Here is a 22,202-nt window from a genome sequence, read left to right on the forward strand (position 1 = left end):
GCTATACTATGACTTTTTTCGACATGCTATACTATGACTTTTTTCGACATATACGATGACTTTTTCCGACATATTATACTATGACTTTTTTCGACATGCTATACTATGACTTTTTTCGACATGCTATACTATGACTTTTTCGACATGCTATACTATGACTTTTTTCGGCATGTTATACTATGACTTTTTTCGACATGCTATACTATGACTTTTTTCGACATGCTATACTATGACTTTTTTCGGCATGTTATACTATGACTTTTTTCGACATGCTATACTATGACTTTTTTCGACATGCTATACTATGACTTTTTTCGACATGTTATACTATGACTTTTTTCGACATGCTATACTATGACTTTTTTCGACATGCTATACTATGACTTTTTTCGACATATTATACTATGACTTTTTTTGACATATACGATAACTTTTTTCGACATGCTATAGTATGACTTATTTTGACATATTATACGATAACTTTTTTCGACATGCTATAGTATGACTTTTTTCGACATGCTATACTATGACTTTTTTCGACATGCTATACTATGACTTTTTTCGACATATTATACTATGACTTTTTTCGACATGCTATACTATGACTTTTTTCGACATGCTATACTATGACTTTTTTCGACATATTATACTATGACTTTTTTCGACATATTATACGATGACTTTTTTCAACATGTTATACTATGACTTTTTTCGACATATTATACTATGACTTTTTTCGACATGCTATACTATGACTTTTTTAGACATGCTATACTATGACTTTTTCGACATATTATACTATGACTTTTTTCGACATGCTATACTATAACTTTTTTCGACATGCTATACTATGACTTTTTTCGACATATTATACTATGACTTTTTTCGACATATTATACTATGACTTTTTTCGACATGCTATACTATGACTTTTTTCGACATGCTATACTATGACTTTTTTCGACATGCTATACTATGACTTTTTTCGACATGCTATACTATGACTTTTTTCGACATGCTATACTATGACTTTTTCGACATGCTATACTATGACTTTTTTCGACATGCTATACTATGACTTTTTTCGGCATATTATACTATGACTTTTTTCGACATGCTATACTATGACTTTTTTCGACATGTTATACTATGACTTTTTTCGACATGCTATACTATGACTTTTTTCGACATGCTATACTATGACTTTTTTCGACATATTATACTATGACTTTTTTTGACATATACGATAACTTTTTTCGACATGCTATAGTATGACTTTTTTTGACATATTATACGATAACTTTTTTCGACATGCTATAGTATGACTTTTTTCGACATGCTATACTATGACTTTTTTCGACATGCTATACTATGACTTTTTTCGACATGCTATACTATGACTTTTTTCGACATGCTATACTATGACTTTTTTCGACATGCTATACTATGACTTTTTTCGACATGCTATACTATGACTTTTTTCGACATATTATACTATGACTTTTTTCGACATGCTATACTATGACTTTTTTCGACATGCTATACTATGACTTTTTTCGACATATTATACGATGACTTTTTTCGACATATTATACTATGACTTTTTCCGACATGTTATACTATGACTTTTTTCGACATGCTATACTATGACTTTTTTCGACATATTATACTATGACTTTTTTTGACATATTATACGATAACTTTTTTCGACATGCTATACTATGACTTTTTTCGACATATTATACTATGACTTTTTTCGACATGCTATACTATGACTTTTTTCGACATATTATACTATGACTTTTTTCGACATGCTATACTATGACTTTTTTAGACATATTATACGATGACTTTTTCCGACATATTATACTATGACTTTTTTCGACATGCTATACTATGACTTTTTTCGACATATTATACTATGACTTTTTTCGACATATTATACTATGACTTTTTTCGACATGCTATACTATGACTTTTTTCGACATATTATACTATGACTTTTTTCGACATGCTATACTATGACTTTTTTCGACATGCTATACTATGACTTTTTTCGACATATTATACTATGACTTTTTTCGACATATTATACTATGACTTTTTCCGACATGTTATACTATGACTTTTTTCGACATGCTATACTATGACTTTTTTCGACATATTATACTATGACTTTTTTTGACATATTATACGATAACTTTTTTCGACATGCTATACTATGACTTTTTTCGACATATTATACTATGACTTTTTTCGACATGCTATACTATGACTTTTTTCGACATATTATAGTATGACTTTTTTCGACATGCTATACTATGACTTTTTTCGACATGCTATACTATGACTTTTTTCGACATATTATACGATGACTTTTTCCGACATGCTATACTATGACTTTTTTCGACATGCTATACTATGACTTTTTTCGACATGCTATACTATGACTTTTTTCGACATGCTATACTATGACTTTTTTCGACATATTATACTATGACTTTTTTCGACATATTATACTATGACTTTTTTCGACATGCTATACTATGACTTTTTTCGACATATTATACTATGACTTTTTTCGACATGCTATACTATGACTTTTTTCGACATGCTATACTATGACTTTTTTCGACATATTATACTATGACTTTTTTCGACATATTATACGATGACTTTTTTCGACATGTTATACTATGACTTTTTCGACATGCTATACTATGACTTTTTTCGACATATTATACTATGACTTTTTTCGACATATTATACTATGACTTTTTTCGACATATTATACGATAACTTTTTTCGACATGCTATAGTATGACTTTTTTCGACATATTATACAATGACTTTTTTCGACATGCTATACTATGACTTTTTTTGACATGCTATACTATGACTTTTTTCGACATATTATACGATGACTTTTTTCGACATATTATACTATGACTTTTTCCGACATGTTATACTATGACTTTTTTCGACATGCTATACTATGACTTTTTTCGACATATTATACTATGACTTTTTTTGACATATTATACGATAACTTTTTTCGACATGCTATACTATGACTTTTTTCGACATATTATACTATGACTTTTTTCGACATGCTATACTATGACTTTTTTCGACATGCTATACTATGACTTTTTTCGACATGCTATACTATGACTTTTTTCGACATATTATACTATGACTTTTTTCGACATGCTATACTATGACTTTTTTCGACATGCTATACTATGACTTTTTTCGACATATTATACTATGACTTTTTTCGACATGCTATACTATGACTTTTTTCGACATGCTATACTATGACTTTTTTCGACATATTATACGATGACTTTTTCCGACATATTATACTATGACTTTTTTCGACATGCTATACTATGACTTTTTTCGACATGCTATACTATGACTTTTTTCGACATGCTATACTATGACTTTTTTCGACATGCTATAGTATGACTTTTTTCGACATGCTATACTATGACTTTTTTCGACATGCTATACTATGACTTTTTTCGACATATTATACTATGACTTTTTTCGACATGCTATAGTATGACTTTTTTCGACATGCTATACTATGACTTTTTTCGACATGCTATACTATGACTTTTTTCGACATGCTATACTATGACTTTTTTCGACATGCTATACTATGACTTTTTTCGACATGCTATACTATGACTTTTTTCGACATGTTATACTATGACTTTTTTCGACATGCTATACGATGACTTTTTTCGACATGTTATACTATGACTTTTTTCGACATGCTATACTATGACTTTTTTCGACATGCTATACTATGACTTTTTTCGACATATTATACTATGACTTTTTTTGACATATTATACGATAACTTTTTTCGACATGCTATAGTATGACTTTTTTCGACATATTATACGATAACTTTTTTCGACATGCTATAGTATGACTTTTTTCGACATATTATACGATGACTTTTTTCGACATGCTATACTATGACTTTTTTTGACATGCTATACTATGACTTTTTTCGACATATTATACGATGACTTTTTTCGACATATTATACTATGACTTTTTCCGACATGTTATACTATGACTTTTTTCGACATGCTATACTATGACTTTTTTCGACATATTATACTATGACTTTTTTTGACATATTATACGATAACTTTTTTCGACATGCTATACTATGACTTTTTTCGACATATTATACTATGACTTTTTTCGACATGCTATACTATGACTTTTTTCGACATGCTATACTATGACTTTTTTCGACATGCTATACTATGACTTTTTTCGACATATTATACTATGACTTTTTTCGACATGCTATACTATGACTTTTTTCGACATATTATACTATGACTTTTTTCGACATGCTATACTATGACTTTTTTCGACATATTATACGATGACTTTTTCCGACATATTATACTATGACTTTTTTCGACATGCTATACTATGACTTTTTTCGACATGCTATACTATGACTTTTTTCGACATGCTATACTATGACTTTTTTCGACATGCTATAGTATGACTTTTTTCGACATGCTATACTATGACTTTTTTCGACATGCTATACTATGACTTTTTTCGACATATTATACTATGACTTTTTTCGACATGCTATACTATGACTTTTTTTGACATGCTATACTATGACTTTTTTCGACATGCTATACTATGACTTTTTTCGACATGCTATACTATGACTTTTTTCGACATATTATACTATGACTTTTTTCGACATATTATACTATGACTTTTTTCGACATGCTATACTATGACTTTTTTCGACATATTATACTATGACTTTTTTCGACATGCTATACTATGACTTTTTTCGACATGCTATACTATGACTTTTTTCGACATATTATACTATGACTTTTTTCGACATATTATACGATGACTTTTTTCGACATATTATACTATTACTTTTTTCGACATGCTATACTATGACTTTTTTCGACATATTATATTATGACTTTTTTCGACATGCTATACTATGACTTTTTCCGACATTATACTATGACTTTTTTCGACATATTATACGATGACTTTTTTCGACATATTATACTATGACTTTTTTCGACATGCTATACTATGACTTTTTTCGACATATTATATTATGACTTTTCTCGACATGCTATACTATGACTTTTTTCGACATATTATACTATGACTTTTTTCGACATGCTATACTATGACTTTTTTCGACATATTATACTATGACTTTTTTCGACATATTATACGATGACTTTTTTCGACATATTATACTATGACTTTTTCGACATATTATAGTGTAACATGTCGAAAAAAGTCATTGTGTAATGATTATACTATGACTTTTTATGATGTTTTAAAAAATATATATACTGTGACTTTTTGACGTTTTATTGACACATTATGCTGTCAATAACTGACAATATTTTAACTTCAAATACTGGGCCAAATATTTAGTTAATTTTACAGCAGAGTAAAGGTTGCTGTTCATGCAGAAGTCTATTCCGCAGATACGTACTTGACATCGTAGCGATGCATGAACATGATGTGGTCCCTGTAGGTGCGGTTCACATCCAAGTCGATCTGACGGATGTCTGGGGAGAGTCCTCTGGCTCTGGCTTTTAGTGTCTGCAGACAAACAGGAAACACAGAAACAAGAACAACGGTCAGTGACAGAGGAGACATTTCTATTTAAACTGTCCTCAAACATCTTCTTGTCGGTGCATTTTTGAGATAAAAAACATTTTCTTTGTCATATATTGGATAATTAATCTGTCAGTCGTGGCATTAAAAAGATTAAACAGATCGTTATCAACAGAAAAATTCTCTTTCACAGTTTATATTTCCCACTTTGTTTCCTGACTTTGCCCTCAGCTAATGATTCTTACAATAACTCCACACAGCGATATTACTGATCCTACCAGCTAAACTTTCAAATGAGATCCAAAGTTTGTCTCCATTCTCGACAGTGTGCAGATTCACACAAACACAATTAAGCCTCCCAAGCCACATCTTGCCCAACCGAATAAAGCTGAATCTGAATCTTCATGAGGCTTGTGCTGTAATGAAGGCTGATTTTATCAACCATGTGTGGGCGAGCAGGATGGTAAAGAGTGTTTTTAGTGGGGAGATCCCGGCTCCGTACCTCGTAGAAGTCTTTCTTCTTCTCCTTCGTTTTGGGAATATCGAGCAGCAGACACCACACCTCCCCTCGGAGCTGCAGGGGAATTCCCTTATAGACCCTCCTGACCAGCTGGAAGGAAACAAACAGCAGGAGTTGTTAGAAAGGCCTTCAAAGAGGAAACACCCTCCACATGTAGACCAGGTTGTTATTCAGGTTTATAGTCTGCAGAAACCTCAGGCAGCAATTTAATTAGATATCACACAGTTATGATGAAAGACCTGACATAAAAATACTCCTCACATTTAATCTTTTTCTTATTAATAATTCGTCTTTGCAAAGTAGAAAAAGGTTTTTCTTATAAATCTCCCATGAAGAGTTTTCATGCCTTTAGCTCTCTCCATATGTTTTAAAATAAAGACATTTCTTTTTAAACTGGCTTTACTTTTGGAGTAATGTTACAGGCTTAGTTTTTAGGATTTAATCATTGTTTTGTATATTGTCTTTTATCCCTGATTCTTATTTTATTTTGTCATTAAAGCATATTAAAAAACAACTTTTCTGATGATCTGTTTACGTCGTTTATTAAACTAAATATCTTCACTGCTTCCAGCTTCTTAAAGGTGAGAATTGGCTGATTTGCTCCGTTTTATATCTTTACAAAAACAAAAAGACGAAATAAAACATAACTCATCACATCAACATGATGCCAGGAAAGTTGAAACAAGCAAAGTGGAGAAAGAAATACAGTTTTATCTGTTGAAAGGTTGATGTTGCTGCAGACCACAGAGACTCTGAGCTGCAGGCAGTTCCCAAAAAGATGATTCAAAGTAGCGAAAAAGCCATCGAGCAAGCTGCTGGGAGCTCGTCAAAGATGTCAGAGATACAGCGTTTGTACTCGGCACTCATCCCCGAGCAACAAGCAAGATGAACCACGAACATCTGGCTGGACGAGCTCCAGGAGAGATTGTGGGGGGAGAGAGGGAGAGAGAGCGAGAGAGGGGAGAGAGAGAGAGAGATGTAGCGGGAGAAAGAGAGAGAGAGAGAGAGGGGGGAGGAGAGAGAGACAGGAGAGTGAGAAAGAGAGACAGAGAGAGGAGAGAGAGGAGAGGGAGAAAGAGAGAGACAGAGAGGAGAGAGAGAGAGGAGAGGGAGAAAGAGAGAGAGAGACAGGAGAGTGAGAAAGAGAGACAGAGAGAGGAGAGGGAGAAAGAGAGAGACAGAGAGAAGAGAGAGAGAGAGAGAGGGGAGAGAGAGAGACGTAGCGGGAGAAAGAGAGAGAGAGAGAGGAGAGAGAGGAGAGGGAGAAAGAGAGCGACAGAGAGGAGAGAGAGAGGAGAGGGAGAAAGAGAGAAACAGAGAGGAGAGAGAGAGAGGAGAGGGAGAAAGAGAGAGAGAGAGGGCGGATGAGAGAGAGACAGGAGAGTGAGAAAGAGAGACAGAGAGAGGAGAGAGAGGAGAGGGAGAAAGAGAGAGACAGAGAGGAGAGAGAGAGGAGAGGGAGAAAGAGAGAAACAGAGAGGAGAGCGAGAGAGGAGAGGGAGAAAGAGAGAGAGAGAGAGACGTAGCGGGAGAAAGAGAGAGAGAGGGGGGGGAGGAGAGAGAGACAGGAGAGTGAGAAAGAGAGACAGAGAGAGGAGAGAGAGGAGAGGGAGAAAGAGAGAGACAGAGAGAGGAGAGAGAGGAGAGGGAGAAAGAGAGAGACGTAGCGGGAGAAAGAGAGAGAGGGGGGGAGAGAGAGAGAGACAGGAGAGTGAGAAAGAGAGACAGAGAGAGGAGAGAGAGGAGAGGGAGAAAGAGAGAGACAGAGAGGAGAGAGAGAGGAGAGGGAGAAAGAGAGAAACAGAGAGGAGAGAGAGAGAGGAGAGGGAGAAAGAGAGAGAGAGAGAGACGTAGCGGGAGAAAGAGAGAGAGAGGGGGGGGAGGAGAGAGAGACAGGAGAGTGAGAAAGAGAGACAGAGAGAGGAGAGAGAGGAGAGGGAGAAAGAGAGAGACAGAGAGAGGAGAGAGAGGAGAGGGAGAAAGAGAGAGACAGAGAGGAGAGAGAGAGAGGAGAGGGAGAAAGAGAGAGACGTAGCGGGAGAAAGAGAGAGAGAGGGGGGAGAGAGAGAGAGACGTAGCGGGAGAAAGAGAGAGAGAGAGAGGGGGGAGGAGAGAGAGACAGGAGAGTGAGAAAGAGAGACAGAGAGAGGAGAGAGAGAGAGAGAGACGTAGCGGGAGAAAGAGAGAGAGAGAAAGAGGGGGGAGGAGAGGGAGACAGGAGAGTGAGAAAGAGAGAGAGAGAGGAGAGAGAGGAGAGGGAGAAAGAGAGAGAGAGAGGAGAGGGAGAAAGCGAGAGAGGGGAGAGGGAGAGACAGAGAGAGGGAGAGGGAGAGACAGAGAGAGGGAGAGGGAGAGACAGGGAGAGGGAGAGAGACAGAGAGAGAGCGAGAGAGAGAGCGAGAGAGAGAGGAGAGGGAGAAAGCGAGAGACAGAGAGAGAGAGACAGAGAGAGGGAGAGGGAGAGACAGAGAGAGGGAGAGGGAGAGAGACAGAGAGAGAGAGGGAGAGAGGGAGAGAGAGACAGAGAGGAGAGAGAGAGGAGAGGGAGAAAGAGAGAGAGAGGAGCGGGAGAAAGAGAGAGACAGAGAGAGAGAGAGGGAGAAAGAGAGAGGAGAGGGAGAACGAGAGAGAGGAGGGAGAGGGAGAGACAGAGAGAGGGAGAGGGAGAGAGAGAGAGAGGAGAGGGAGAAAGAGAGAGAGAGGAGCGGGAGAAAGAGAGAGACAGAGAGAGAGAGAGGGAGAAAGAGAGAGGAGAGGGAGAAAGAGAGAGAGGAGGGAGAGGGAGAGACAGAGAGAGGGAGAGGGAGAGACAGAGAGAGGGAGAGGGAGAGAGAGAGGAGAGGGAGAAAGAGAGAGAGGAGAGGGAGAAAGAGAGAGACAGAGAGAGGGAGAAAGAGAGACAGAGAGAGAGAGGAGAGAGGAGAGAGAGATACAGAGACTGCCATGCATGCAGAACAGTCCAAAGTAATTCAGCGCTCCACAAAAGAGACAGAAAATCATTGCGGACTCCGGGGCGAGAAGATTAAGTCTTAAAACCCAAACTGCTGGAACAGCAAAGCTAATCGGAGCAGTGAATTCTCCGTCCACAGCTTTTTGAAAGCCGACCGGCCGGAACGCTTATACGGCAGATATGGGAGGTGACTTTGAATGTGCTGCTCAGGTGATTGACGGGAGGGACCGTGTTCACTACCCCGAGGCTGCAGGTGAGGAGTGGAACCATTTCTGCTCTTCTTTGTCGCAAACAACAACAGACGGAATGTTTTGTAAGTTTTGGACTGCTGGTCGGACAAAACGAGACACCTGTCGATGTTATCTTGGGTTGTTTACTCTATTTTATGACACTTTATAGACAAAACAGTGAATCTATTAATTAAGAGAAGAATGCGTAATACGACTCAGATACGAGATTTTATTTTTCCATATTTGATCTTTAACATGAAATGTTTCTTTGAAATAAAACCCTGTAGAGAAAACTGGTTTACAGAGATGATGTTAATGAACTCGCCTGCATGTCAGCGTATGTACGTGTGTGATCACCTTAGATTCATGACATTATGTCGTGTGTGTGTGTGTGTGTGTGTGTATCAAAAGCACTCCATCAACCTCGTATCACCACACGTGGGACTCGCTCGTTTCTAGTGCAACAGCCTTTGTAATTAGGCTCTGATGAGCGAGTCAATGAGAGCATCTGTCACCACTAATCATCCTTTCACTCTGTGTGTGTGTGTGTGTGTGTGTGTGCTCGAACACGCGTGTCAACATTTACACGGCTGTGAATCTGTGCATCTTTTCATGTACTGTGTCGTCACAGTGACCAGATTATTATTTATCTCGTCACCTGGAGCTCGTCAGAAGGTGTTTGTTGTTGTTGTTGTTGTTTCCACAGGGTTGCACAGATGTGGGAAACGACCACAGAACGTCCCACCAGAACAACTGTCTCGTGTTCTTGCACCAAAACAAACATGGCCGACAATCAGCAGATCGCACTGTTTGTATGCAGCGACAGTAGGACTGTAGGGCAGAGAAAGCTTCAGGTGAAGCTGTTTATTTACAGGTACGTCTCCCTCAGGTGACAAACAAGTGATGTCATCATCGGGCGCCGACGTCAAACAAGTTTAAAAAGATCGTTACGACAACAAATGTACAACAACACCACATGATTTCATCTGCTGATCGTCAACGTTGGACGAAACAGACCAGAACAGACCAGGTCCAACTGAGCCAGACTAGAACAGACCAGGTCCAACTGAGCCAGACTAGAACAGACCAGGTCCAACTGAGCCAGACTAGAACAGACCAGGTCCAACTGAGCCAGACTAGAACAGACCAGGTCCAACTGAGCCAGACTGGAACAGACCAGGTCCAACTGAGCCAGACTAGAACAGACCAGGTCCAACTGAGCCAGACTAGAACAGACCAGGTCCAACTGAGCCAGACTAGAACAGACCAGGTCCAGCTGAGCCAGACTAGAACAGACCAGGTCCAACTGGTGCGTGTGTGACGGAGAGACGGGGACTGAGCTGCTCCTCCGTGTCCTCGGCCGGTTCACATTTATTTGAAACTAAAGAGGACGCGACGCCACAGAACGCGTCTCGCTGAGCTCTTGGTGCCAGACACGAGTGCGTTCCACATTTCAAAGCCCACGCCATGAATCCCAGGCAACACCGCAACACAACCCGCCACGAAAGAACAAAGGAGGCAATGAAGCAGCCAGGACTGATACACACACTATACTGCAACACATTTAAGTACTGTCTATAGAGATATATATCTATATCTATAGATATAGATATAGATATAGATATATATCATAATAGAACTCTCTGAAAGGGACGGTTCTGCCACACTAGTAGTTTTACTTTAATACTTTCTACATTGACTTTAGAGAAATCTTGAATTTAAAACTTTTACTTGTAACAAAGCATTTTGACAAAGCGGTATTGCTTCTTTTACTTATAGTACTTCCTCCACTACCACACAGTACTGACATATATATTTTAGAGGGAGGAGAAGGAGGAGGAGGAGGAGGAGGAGGAGGAGGAGGAGGAGGAGGAGGAGACGTTGCGGCAAACAGAAGACAAACAAACGGTAGATCACCTTCTCGGTGTCCTTGTATTTGTCCCAACTCTTCAGCATCTTCAGCCATTTCCCGGTCCTCTCCACCTCCACCTGTTTTTGCTGAGCGGAGAGAAGAAGCGACACGTTAATAACTTCCTCTCGTCGAGTTCTTTCTGCGTCCGCTGGGAATCGCTGTCGCAGCGACGTGTTCACGCCGTATGTTCAAAGCGGTTCGAAGCCGTCGAGATGCATTCGATCCTTCTGTAGACGTTGATCAGCACAAAGCACATCTGTCAGCTCTGGGATCAGGAATTGGGTTTTAATATCACAAATACATCACTTATACACTCAACATCAGGCATGTGAGGAACAATGCAAACAGGAAAAAGGGAGTTTATTATCTTTAAGATGGTGGCAATAACATTGAGATTTATTTGAAAGAGACGTAATGCAGTAACTCACCTTCTGCTCCACTGAGTCAGAGGATGGAAGTTCATTCTTACTGAAGAGAGAAGAAGAAAGAGAAGGAGTGAACGAGGACCTCGGAGTTTGTAGTTCGTTTCTTCGTGCAGTGGAAGAATCATAGTTTAGTCGACGCTGTCAGAAAACAACAGAGCTGATCGATGAACCAACGGAGTGAAATCCGGGTCGTCTCTCTCTCTCCGACAGGAACATCAAACATGTCAGCGGTCACACGAACAGCAAACAGATCAGACGTTCCTCCATTCCTGCAGGAGTTACTTTGCTTTTCTTTTCTCTTTACAGCCACACTGCATGTACGGAAGCCCACAGGGGACTTTATTAAGAGAGTAATATGAGCGTGATAATGAAAATGTAACTCCAAAATAGAATCATTCTTTTTCCACATGTTTCTGTTATTTGAGTAAAAACTTTCAATTATCATTTTCACGTTCACGTACTTGTATCAGGTTACATTTTATATGTTGCATTTTTATTTATTCTTGTATTTAATAATTCAACAACACAAACCTTTGTGGAAGATAACAATGCTTTGTGGACATTTTCAAGTTCAAATTATGATTTCAATAAATAAACAATAAAATTAAGATTTTAATGAGGTCAGCTGAAAATGCATGTTTGATCTCTGCTGATGAATATTTGGCACTATTTTCTCTTTGCTTCCTTCTTGTTTTTAACAAACAACAATGTGTCAACATCAAGATGAAAAGTGACAGTTGAGCTGTTGTGCCAACATGTCTACGATGGCTTTCACATTTTAGGATCAAAGCAAAACAGCAACAAGAACAAACTAAAAATTCCTTTCAACAAACAAACTTTCCTCTTAAAAAAAAGATTAACTCCAAATGAGGTCACTTTTTCCAGGAAATAACGAGGACGTTATTAAGAAATAAGAGACGCTTAAAATAACTCAATGAGAGCGAGCCGTGCCACACAGGTGAGCTCACTGCAGACATGAGTCCTGATGAGGTGTGCTGTTTTTAATTGTCACGAGTTAAGCGATGACACACAAGGTATTTCCTGGTTTTATATAAATAGATCAACAGACGCAACAGAGCTCTTCTCGAACCAGACACAACTTTCGGGGAAAAGCATCATTCTTCTTCTACCCAGCCAGTGACCTCACCTCAGGCTACTTCTGTCCCCGTCAAACGTCACACAACCCCGATGTTCTCTGTTCTTTCCTCCCTCCATCTTCCACCGCCTATGGTGTGCATCGTACCACTCTATGCTAACACTGATGCCCTGTGATTGTGGCTAACCAGGCTGCTTCCCGCCGGCATGTGCCAGCCTATATATATCTGTATCCTCTATAAATATATATCTGAAACACTCCAGCACAGTGCTGTCTGAGCCACAAACACTCTCCTCTCAGCCTCTCATCTTCTCCCTGCTCCCTTCAATATCGCTCAAAGTGGGCTCTGACTGGTTCTGACTTTAGTTATTAGGAGTGATGACCGGTCACGGTGTTGTTTCTGTGCGAGTCCTTACTGAACGAAGCCAAAGCGGTCGATGACTTTGTAGAGGTGGAAGTTGGTGTCCTCCCAGGGCTCCACGGTGGCCTCTTTCCCCTGGAGTCAAGGAGAGAACAGTGTCGGTATCACATGAAGACGGACAGACGGCCAACTGGGAACAGATGAGATGCACTTTGGGTTTTTAGACGTTAACTCAGTGAGTGCTGATGGAGCAGCTTCAATGTTAGCATAGCATCGCTCTGTTTAATCCAAACTACGTTCAGAAAACAAGCATTTTAAATGAGTCCGACTTCAGACTTTCAACAAATCAGCATCTTCATCTTATTATTTCTGCATCCTTTTGATCCGTTTTGTGCAATTAAATCACTTTTTTGGGGGTTCATACTGCTGTAATCAACCAGATAAATTCAGCAGCACGAAGAAATGGGAATAAACACAAAAACTAGAATCAACAAAGTAAAAATGAGTCGTCCATTTGAAACATTAGGATCAAAGTGTGACGTGCACTTTGGAGACTTTTCTGACCTTTTAAAGACGAAAACTACGAATCTGAAAAACAACCGACGGTGTAGATCATAATTAGTTGCAGCGCTGCAGTTTCTCTCCTGATGCCCGTTGAGCGCTGGAATAAACTGAAGAGCGACTCCTGATTGAGCTGCAGATTACATGCCACCCACGTTCTTCAGGGGCAGAGAATCATGGTTTGATTGGCTGCTACATTAGGAGGGGAGCCACGACTCCGCCACCCTTGGGGAAAGTGTGTGGGCGTGAGTGTGTTCATGAGAAACTGTGCGTGCGTGTGTGTGTGTGCGCGTGTGTGTGTGATTAACAGGTGTGAAATGAACAGCCAGACGCCCACCTGCGTCACCGTCTGACTCCAGGCCAGAAACTGGCTCTATAGTGAATTCACCATCACGGACCAACGACACAGAGAACCCACAGTGGGAGCGTGAGAGGAAGGATGAGGAAGAGGGACGAGCAGGGAGAGAATATCAAAGAGTGTGTGAGGAAAAGAACAAATGGGACGGAAAGAGGACAAAAAAAGTTGAATAAGAGTCAACGCGAAGCTCACACCATGAAGTACAGAAGTATGAAAATGTCGCAAGTGGATTTGAGGCTTTGTTGCACTGAAAAATGAGTCTCAGACTGATGCAACAGAAACAAACTTAAATCCACGTCCATTATAGTTTCTGGGTTCCCATAATGCTTTGTGGAATGTAAACAGGAAGTACAACGTTGCTCATGTTATTTTTAGCCTGTAATAGTTCACATTTTGGCAATATGGCAGCATCAAAAGTATGCAGAGTTAGCGACTAGCAGCTCCTGTTTGTATTGTAGTACTGTACAGAGAACTATCACTGGAATACTTTGATACGGAGGGAAACTTCAAAATGTGGTGATTCCGCACGTTCTGAAGCTCCTTTTTAATGATTTCTAAGCAGATTTCTGGCCGTTTATTCAAGAATCTGAATGACAAAAATCCCATGTTACAGAAATGTGGATGTGAGGAAAAGTTCACGGGACAATCTGAGAACGTCGAGCAAGACGCTACAGAACCAAGTCACGAAGCGCTCACCTCGCCTGCTGTTAATATTCTGCTACAGCCACAGAGACAGAAGGCCTGTCCATGGTCTCACAGGTCAGTCTGACGACCAGATGTTGAGGTGAAATATTTCTAAATTCATCTCCACCCTCAGCAGAAACACACCAGCTAAATAAATAACACACACACACACACACACACTATGGAAACTGTACAGGAGTGAATGTACAGACACATTATTCTCTTTTAAAACACACACTTCTGTCTCACACTGCCCATCTGACACAGTGAGTGTGCAGCCGACTGAACTTTACACACACTGTGGACCATGAATGTGGCTCTTGCATTGAAATCACAGCCTTTGATGAACTCGTGAAAATATGGAGAACACGCAGCGGCAGATTGCTGGTATTGTTGTGTTTCACGGGCAACAAGGCGGTGATCCATGGATGGATTTCACCACCACAGAAGCTTTTTCAGGGTAAAGTACGCTCGCTGCCGGCTGGGCGGAGCGCTTACCACACCTTGTCATATTTGGCGACGATCTCGGCCCGCTCCTGGTCAAGTTTCACCGCCGCATCCTGATCAGACGCTGGAGAGCAAACAGAGAAGACAACAAAAGGAAGATTTAATGAGTGTCGACAGGTTTTCACAAACACAAACTTTAAAAGCAGCGTGGTCACTCTGTGTTTGGGGCAAATGTCAATGTTGCAGGCACAGGCAACAAACCAGGCTGTAGAGCATCGCGTCAGTATTTTAACACAGCAGATAAAAAGACATGACTTAAGGCCTTTGTGTCACGGGGGCGACGTCACCAAGAAACAACACAAAAATGCAAAATACTCGCCTGCCAACATTATGCTGTGTGACTCTGGCTTTTATTGTGAAAGGTTAAGGTTGGACCAACATTGCGACAGACATTGCCGCCCCTGGAGCTACGCTGCCGACGTTATCATGACTTAAAGAAACAACTCAAACCTCAACACCTTCAACTCAGACTATGGTGCATGAATGTAGGCCACGAGCGTCACTTCAAAGTCACACAAGTCTGAAAATCAGGTTGAAGTTTGGTTAAAAAAGGGCTGCTTGCAAGTTTTCTGATTGTTCTGTCATCACAGACGCACTTCTGTGTTACGTCAACTCTCCCTCAGTGTGCCAGGGCCGAGAGCTGACGTGGAGATCTCACACACACACACACACACACACACACACACACACGCACACACACACACACACACCCACACACACCCACACACACACACACACACACACACACACAAACACACACACACACACACACTCTGAGGCCAGCGTGACCTCAGCCTGAGAGAATAATGTGTGTTTACACCGACAGCTGTTGTGACTGAGAGACGTCACCGTGGCACAGAAAGCTTTTTTTTTCTGTGTTTGCCACATTGTGTGAGTGTAAATGTGTTTATACGCACAATGAACACACACCTCTCACCTCTAAATCAGTATTTCCAACACACACACACACACTCACACTTCCTGATTCAGCCAAACGCGGAGGGCACCAAAACATCGGATGTGTGGTAACAAAGCTGGCACACACACACACACACACACACACACAGTATTAAGTGGGGTCATGTTGTGTTTATGTTGAGTGTGTAGTAACGGAGGCGTGTAATGAATCATACCTACAGGCAGTGAGAGGAGACACTACATGCTGAAACCACCACAATAAACAGAAGAGGATGAAATGTTGACACCAACTGATGCTGGAGGAGCCGATGAGTCATGTTTCATTATTAGAGTTAGTTTACAAAACGTACAATATCCTGCCTCAGTACAAATCTTCAATAATCGAACTGTTAAATATGACTTTTTTCAAGTGGACCGATAGAAACATGCTGAGTTTCGGCTAAACTGCAAAAAAAAAACGTCTCTGGTTGGAAGAACTTCCGTCTCGCGATATCGGCACAAACTATCAACTACAAAGCGCTTGAATCTCACACCACTGCCTCTGGGCTGCACATCCTTTGAAGCCCATCGAGCTGAAGATCCCTTTCGTTTTAACTCTTTTTTTTTTTCCATCCCTTTTACAGGAAGCACTTGACTCCAGTCGTCCTCCGGCTTCCTCTCCGGGTCTCTGGGGTTCGACGGGAGGAACTGGAGTTCCAGAACGCTCCGAACAAACATGCTCCTTATTGAGCCGGCTGGCACTTTTATGACAGGATGGTGTGTGTGTGTGTGTGTGTGTGTGTGTGTGTGTCCGTGAAAGGCATGTCGCTGTGGGCTGCCAAGAGCACACAGCAGGAGACGACGCTGTGTGTGTGTGTGTGTGTGTGTGGTGGGGGGGGGGGTACACAACAGTCTGGGGCAAATAAATAAATACAGTAAAACCCTTTTTTCTGCTGGGAATTCCACCCCAGGAGGCCCTGTGGTTCCCATAGTGAGAGGCAGAGGAGTTGGGGAGGAAATGCTATTCAATCTTCTCTTTGCACTGCAGCTTATGGCCTTAACTCTGAGCCCCCTTACACACATATTAGTATTCCACAGCGGCCTGACTTAAGCTCAATGCAATTAGACCCTTTTCACAGCTCGAGGATCACACTGGAGCCCGTGACGGAGATCGCGGGGTTGTGCGTATGTTTGTATTTGTGGTCGAGGACTTTCTCTCGTTGGACTCGTCCAGAGAGTTTAGAGGAAGCAGCATTTAAGACTTACTTTTATCTTAGTGGCTCTGAAATGTGTTGAACATAATGTGCACACAAAGAGGATTATGTGAATAAAAGAGGAAAGTTTATTAAGAAAAGTCTCATTAAATGAGATGATATTTTGGGACAAATTTCAGGGCAATTAAACATTGCCTAATTGGGCAATTGCATGAGCTCTGATTGCATTTTGGCCTTAAGAGAAAAACAAAAATGTATCTGATCGTTCCTGATTCAAATGCAAATGTTGGCATATTTACTTTAGCGACATCTCCTCTACAGGCGCTTGCGTTTTAACAACATTTAACAATTAAGAACTTTAAAGAATGAAAACGATTTTTGTAGAAGACATTCCTCGTTGCGAAGGTGTGCAAGAATGCTTTGGTTTGAGAGTCAAAGCTCAGGTAAGGTGTTGGCAACAGTACAGAAACTTCTCTCAGACATCACTTTAATAAAGACAGAGGTTGAATAAACATGGATTAACGAACAAAACGACAACTATAAGTCACATCATGTGATTATTAAAGAGGACCTGAGTGTGCTTGAACCCCCCTCCCTCCACTGAGAGCTGACCTTTCACCTCCTCAGCGGTGAGCGGACTGTCCTGCTGTGATTAAAATGTCCCTCCTGTCATCCACATGGCCAGCTGGACGCTGCCCTGTCCCCCCCCCCCCCCCCCCCCGCTTCGTGCTGCATTCAGGTCACGTGGGAACTTACCGTCAACCCCGAGGACGATAAACGAGTCACCAGTGTTCATGCACGAGAAACCATCTGGAAAACCGTCGATTATTCAAAATTCAGGAAGTGAGGTGAGACTTCCCCCAGCAGGGTTTCACAGGTGACGCCGCACGTTCTACTTTAATCCAGCAGCTTTAAAAGCAGCCGTGATCTCCAGGTTTAAGACTCCACATTTCACAGGAACATTTAATTCTGCCGGCGACCGCCACAGTACAAGGACGTGTGACAGGAAGCGACAGGAAGGAGGAGCGCATTTGTTCCTCATTATCATGGCTGTTAATGAGCAGCGCCGACAACCAGCAACACGACGACCACAATCACTCCCTGGTGTCCTCCGCTCTCCTGAAGCCTCCTGAGGGCTCCTGTAATGAGCTCTCTTTGTTCTTTATGCTAAAGACTCACGACAGCTCTTTGTAAACCGTGTTCTTGTTGTCCTCTTACGTAGATGCCATCTGCACCGAAACAGGAATAATAATATTAAAAGTCATAATTGTGCAGATGTTTATTGGAGAGTTCACTTGGTTCGGCTGCGGTGCGTTCAGGGCCCACATTTAATCACCACACACACGTTCAGAGCTCCTCAGTGTCCAATTATCCACTATGTGGTCACTAAACATGCAGGAAGAAATCGTTCAAACGATACCTGATGATTTCTTAATTTGCTGCCGTCGATATCACGACAGCGTCTCTCGTGACATTTAAAAAGCAGAAGTGTTGCAGCTTTTATTAAAGGTGATGGTTAAGAACTCTGGTTCGTTTTAGTTTCGAGCTTTCTGTTAAACTGAACTTGCAACGGATTTAAATCGACTGTTGAGGAGGAATATTTTCTACAGACATTTTGATTCTGAAAGTTTTCAGTTCTGCAACATTGCAGCCTTTTTGTTGGTTTATGGTTGTTTGACATTTAATAAAGTGGCACAGGTGTTGCTCCATCTGTTGTTAGATTGGCTCAGATTATGCACTCTTGCAGTTTTCGAGGCAGAAACTATTGTTTTCTTTGGACTGGGACGATGCACTTCTGTTTTCCAGGCTTGAACTGCACTTTTGCAGACATTGAATAAAATCCTTCTTGCTTGATTAGTCCCCTGAACAGTGGGCTGGCTGGGATCAGTATTGGTTGAAATTGGTTTGCACAAGCTTACGTAAGCACACGTCTTATTTAAAGGAAGATAATAATAATATTTTGATATAAAAATAGAAACTGTGCAATGTGAAGCATCTGTGACAATCACTTCCCAAGCAATGCAGAAGCAACGCCGCCAATTTAGGTAAAACTGAAACATTGTAGCGCCTCAAAACAAGCTGGAACCCTCAATGAAGTCGCCCACGTCACAACAAACAACTGACGAGGCAACACTCCACCAATACGTGTTATTACGGCGCGTCCAAAACTATCATCCGTCTCTCCCAGTCTGCATCTACAACCCGACCTCGACCACACGTTAGCACGCTAGCACGTAGCACCCTCAAGTTAGAAGGCAACTGAAGGCATTTCACAGCTCAGCCTTATCCGCATACTAATGCTAGCACAGCATATTAGCATTCTAATATTAGGGCATCATATTGTGTTTGCACATAATAGTTCATTTGCAGAGTGTCGACACTTGTCTGCTGCTGAACGGTGACATCATTTGGTGTTTGTGTGAGGAGTTACACGGTCGATGCAACACATCACAGTCACATCTCACCTGTTGCATGTTAAATGCATATTCATAAGGTATGGCTCAACGTTTTACAGGACATCCATGTCACGAGATTACACTTATTTAACAACGTTTAAAGTTACTTGGACATGAAATAATTCGGCTGTGCAGGTAGGTCAGCGTGCAGCAGCAACATGGCTGCATCCATTCTCCGCACACATGTAATATCTTGCATGTTAGGAGCTATTTGCAGTGACCGTGGATTCAGTCTGAGCTTGTGAAGACTAAACCAGATCTTAATGGAATTTTGTACCAATATTTACTACTTTAGGATTCTCAAAGGAGGTAAAACACAGAAAATCCACCACGTTCTACCGTCATTCCAAGACATGTTCTTCATCAGATACACTGAATTACACAGGATTTACACTCAGACAAACCCATTTAAGTCAAGTAATATAAACCAGTTAAAACCAAAACTCTCATGTGTACTTGCAATGGAACATCCAGCCCAGAACCAAGTCAATAGAGTACGAAGTAAATATCGACACAAACAAGCTGTATCGCCCCACTAAGCAACAGGAATGAATCACTTCATCTTTTACCTCTTTTCAAGCCGCCCAGTGGATCCTCAGAGCGAATCGGAGCTTTAGTCCGCATCGGTCAGCCGGGTCCAAACAACCAAGAGACAACCTGAACTACCTCATCCCGTTCCCTCCCCACCGCCACGCACCAACAGACGGGAGAGAGGGAAATATGAGCGAGAGGCAAAAAGAGAAGTGAGGTCAGCGAGTTGACAATGCTGCCGTTTGTTGTGCTGCAGCCTCACGACCAGAGAGACGGGACAGAAAGAAATCTGACTTCAGGAGCGAGTCAGTCCCACTCGCAGCATTCCCCACCCAAACACAACAACAACACAATAACAAGCTCTATTCAACACATCAGAGCGAGGGAGGGAGGGAGGGAGGGAGAGAGAGACACAAGGGCTCCAGCCAACTGAAGGGGGAACTTTTCCAAATGTCACAAAAGTTAAATGTGACCGTTCATGAGTTTAGTCGCTTCAGTTTAATCCAAAAGCAAAAAAAAACAAACATCTAAAAAGTAAAGTTCATTAAGCTGAGCGAACCACCGCCATGTGATTATTTATGTAACAAATACAGCAATTAAACTATTTCATGAACTGTCCACAAAATAAACGAGAACAACTTCTCTGTACTTCTTTCAAAGCGAAGCACAAACAAGTTGGGGAAGAGAGGAGAACCGAAGATGACAGTTTGATGATGAACAGTTTCCATTAAAACTTCATTATGAGATGGACGTGATGTACCATGAAGGGTCTTGTGATGTGGCGTATCAGAAGATAGGGAGCGGGGGTGTTTGGGGAGGCTGAAATGAGCGACAAAAAAGAAGTTGTCTTTTCGGCGGCGGCTCTATCGCTGTGCTCCATCGGTACAGGAAGTATCTGTTTGTGAGGGAGGGGATGGGACTTAAGTGCTGTTATCACTTCTGAAGCTCCAGGGTCAGAGAGAGAGAGAGGAGAGAGAGAGAGAGAGAGAGAGAGAGAGAGAGAGAGAGAGAGAGAGAGAGAGAGGGCGAGGGAGAGATAGAGGGAGAGAGAGGGAGAGAGAGGGAGAGAGAGAGAGAGAGAGAGAGAGAGAGAGAGAGAGAGAGAGAGAGAGAGAGAGAGAGAGGGAGAGAGAGAGGGAGAGAGAGAGAGCGAGAGAGAGAGCGAGAGAGAGAGAGCGAGTGAGAGGGGGGGGTTACTGCTTTCAGACGTCATCTCCATTTTCTGGGAGTCCACTTCATCAACGTCTCCATTTGTGCTTCACTACCTTCAAAAGTGACCCTGATTCAATAGATTCAGAACTGCCAGAGGCTTTCATCTCTCCTCGCTCTTTTTCTTCTTCTTTTCTGTTAGCAAACGTTTAACTCATTCCTGTATCAGTTTCTCCTTCCACTGACACTTTCAGTGGTTCAAAAACAACTCAGCAACTGCAGCTGATTCATGTTAATTCTGTGAGTAACTTGACCAAAGGCCAAAACAAAAGTTGTCTCGTTTTAACAATCCTGTTAGCCAAGCGCACAACTGTATGATGTGTTGTTCAAGAGAGACAGAAGGAAATGAAGGCCCTCGCAGCACATTGTTAAGGTTTGGGAAACATCGTGTTCTTGGTTTGACACCAGACCGACTGTCCTCTCAATGTCCGTGCAGCTCGTCTGTGCGAGCAGTATTTTACAACCCGTATTCCGTACATTGTTAGGCAGTGACCTCTAGTGGCTGTAGCAATCATGAATGGAGCGACGCAGACAAACAGGACTTTCACCCGGTAGACCGCTGTTCGAGTCTCGTATGAAATGTTGACTTATTTTGAATTGCATATGCGTAAGTTAACTCACGTGACGTAA

At 41.4% G+C, this 22,202-nt stretch overlaps 1 protein-coding gene across 3 annotated transcripts in view; it reads right to left on the reverse strand.

Moving 5' to 3' along the window:
- usp6nl (USP6 N-terminal like) overlaps positions 1–22,202 on the reverse strand; it is a 69,449-nt gene that overhangs the window by 19,048 nt on the left and 28,199 nt on the right. For 2 of the 3 annotated variants that reach the window (XM_079294151.1, XM_079294149.1), the window contains 6 exons: positions 15,262–15,329; positions 13,211–13,290; positions 11,702–11,741; positions 11,279–11,359; positions 6,164–6,271; positions 5,537–5,646 (listed from right to left, as the gene is read on the reverse strand). In XM_079294151.1, coding sequence (XP_079150277.1) covers positions 5,537–5,646; positions 6,164–6,271; positions 11,279–11,359; positions 11,702–11,741; positions 13,211–13,290; positions 15,262–15,329 — 487 coding nt within the window. Of the gene's footprint in view, positions 1–5,536; positions 5,647–6,163; positions 6,272–11,278; positions 11,360–11,701; positions 11,742–13,210; positions 13,291–15,261; positions 15,330–20,401; positions 20,529–22,202 lie in introns of those variants that run through there. The other variant, XM_079294150.1, reaches the window with a different exon arrangement.

Source organism: Melanostigma gelatinosum (genome assembly GCF_949748355.1).
Source record: "Melanostigma gelatinosum genome assembly, chromosome: 22".
NCBI lineage: Eukaryota > Metazoa > Chordata > Actinopteri > Perciformes > Zoarcidae > Melanostigma > Melanostigma gelatinosum.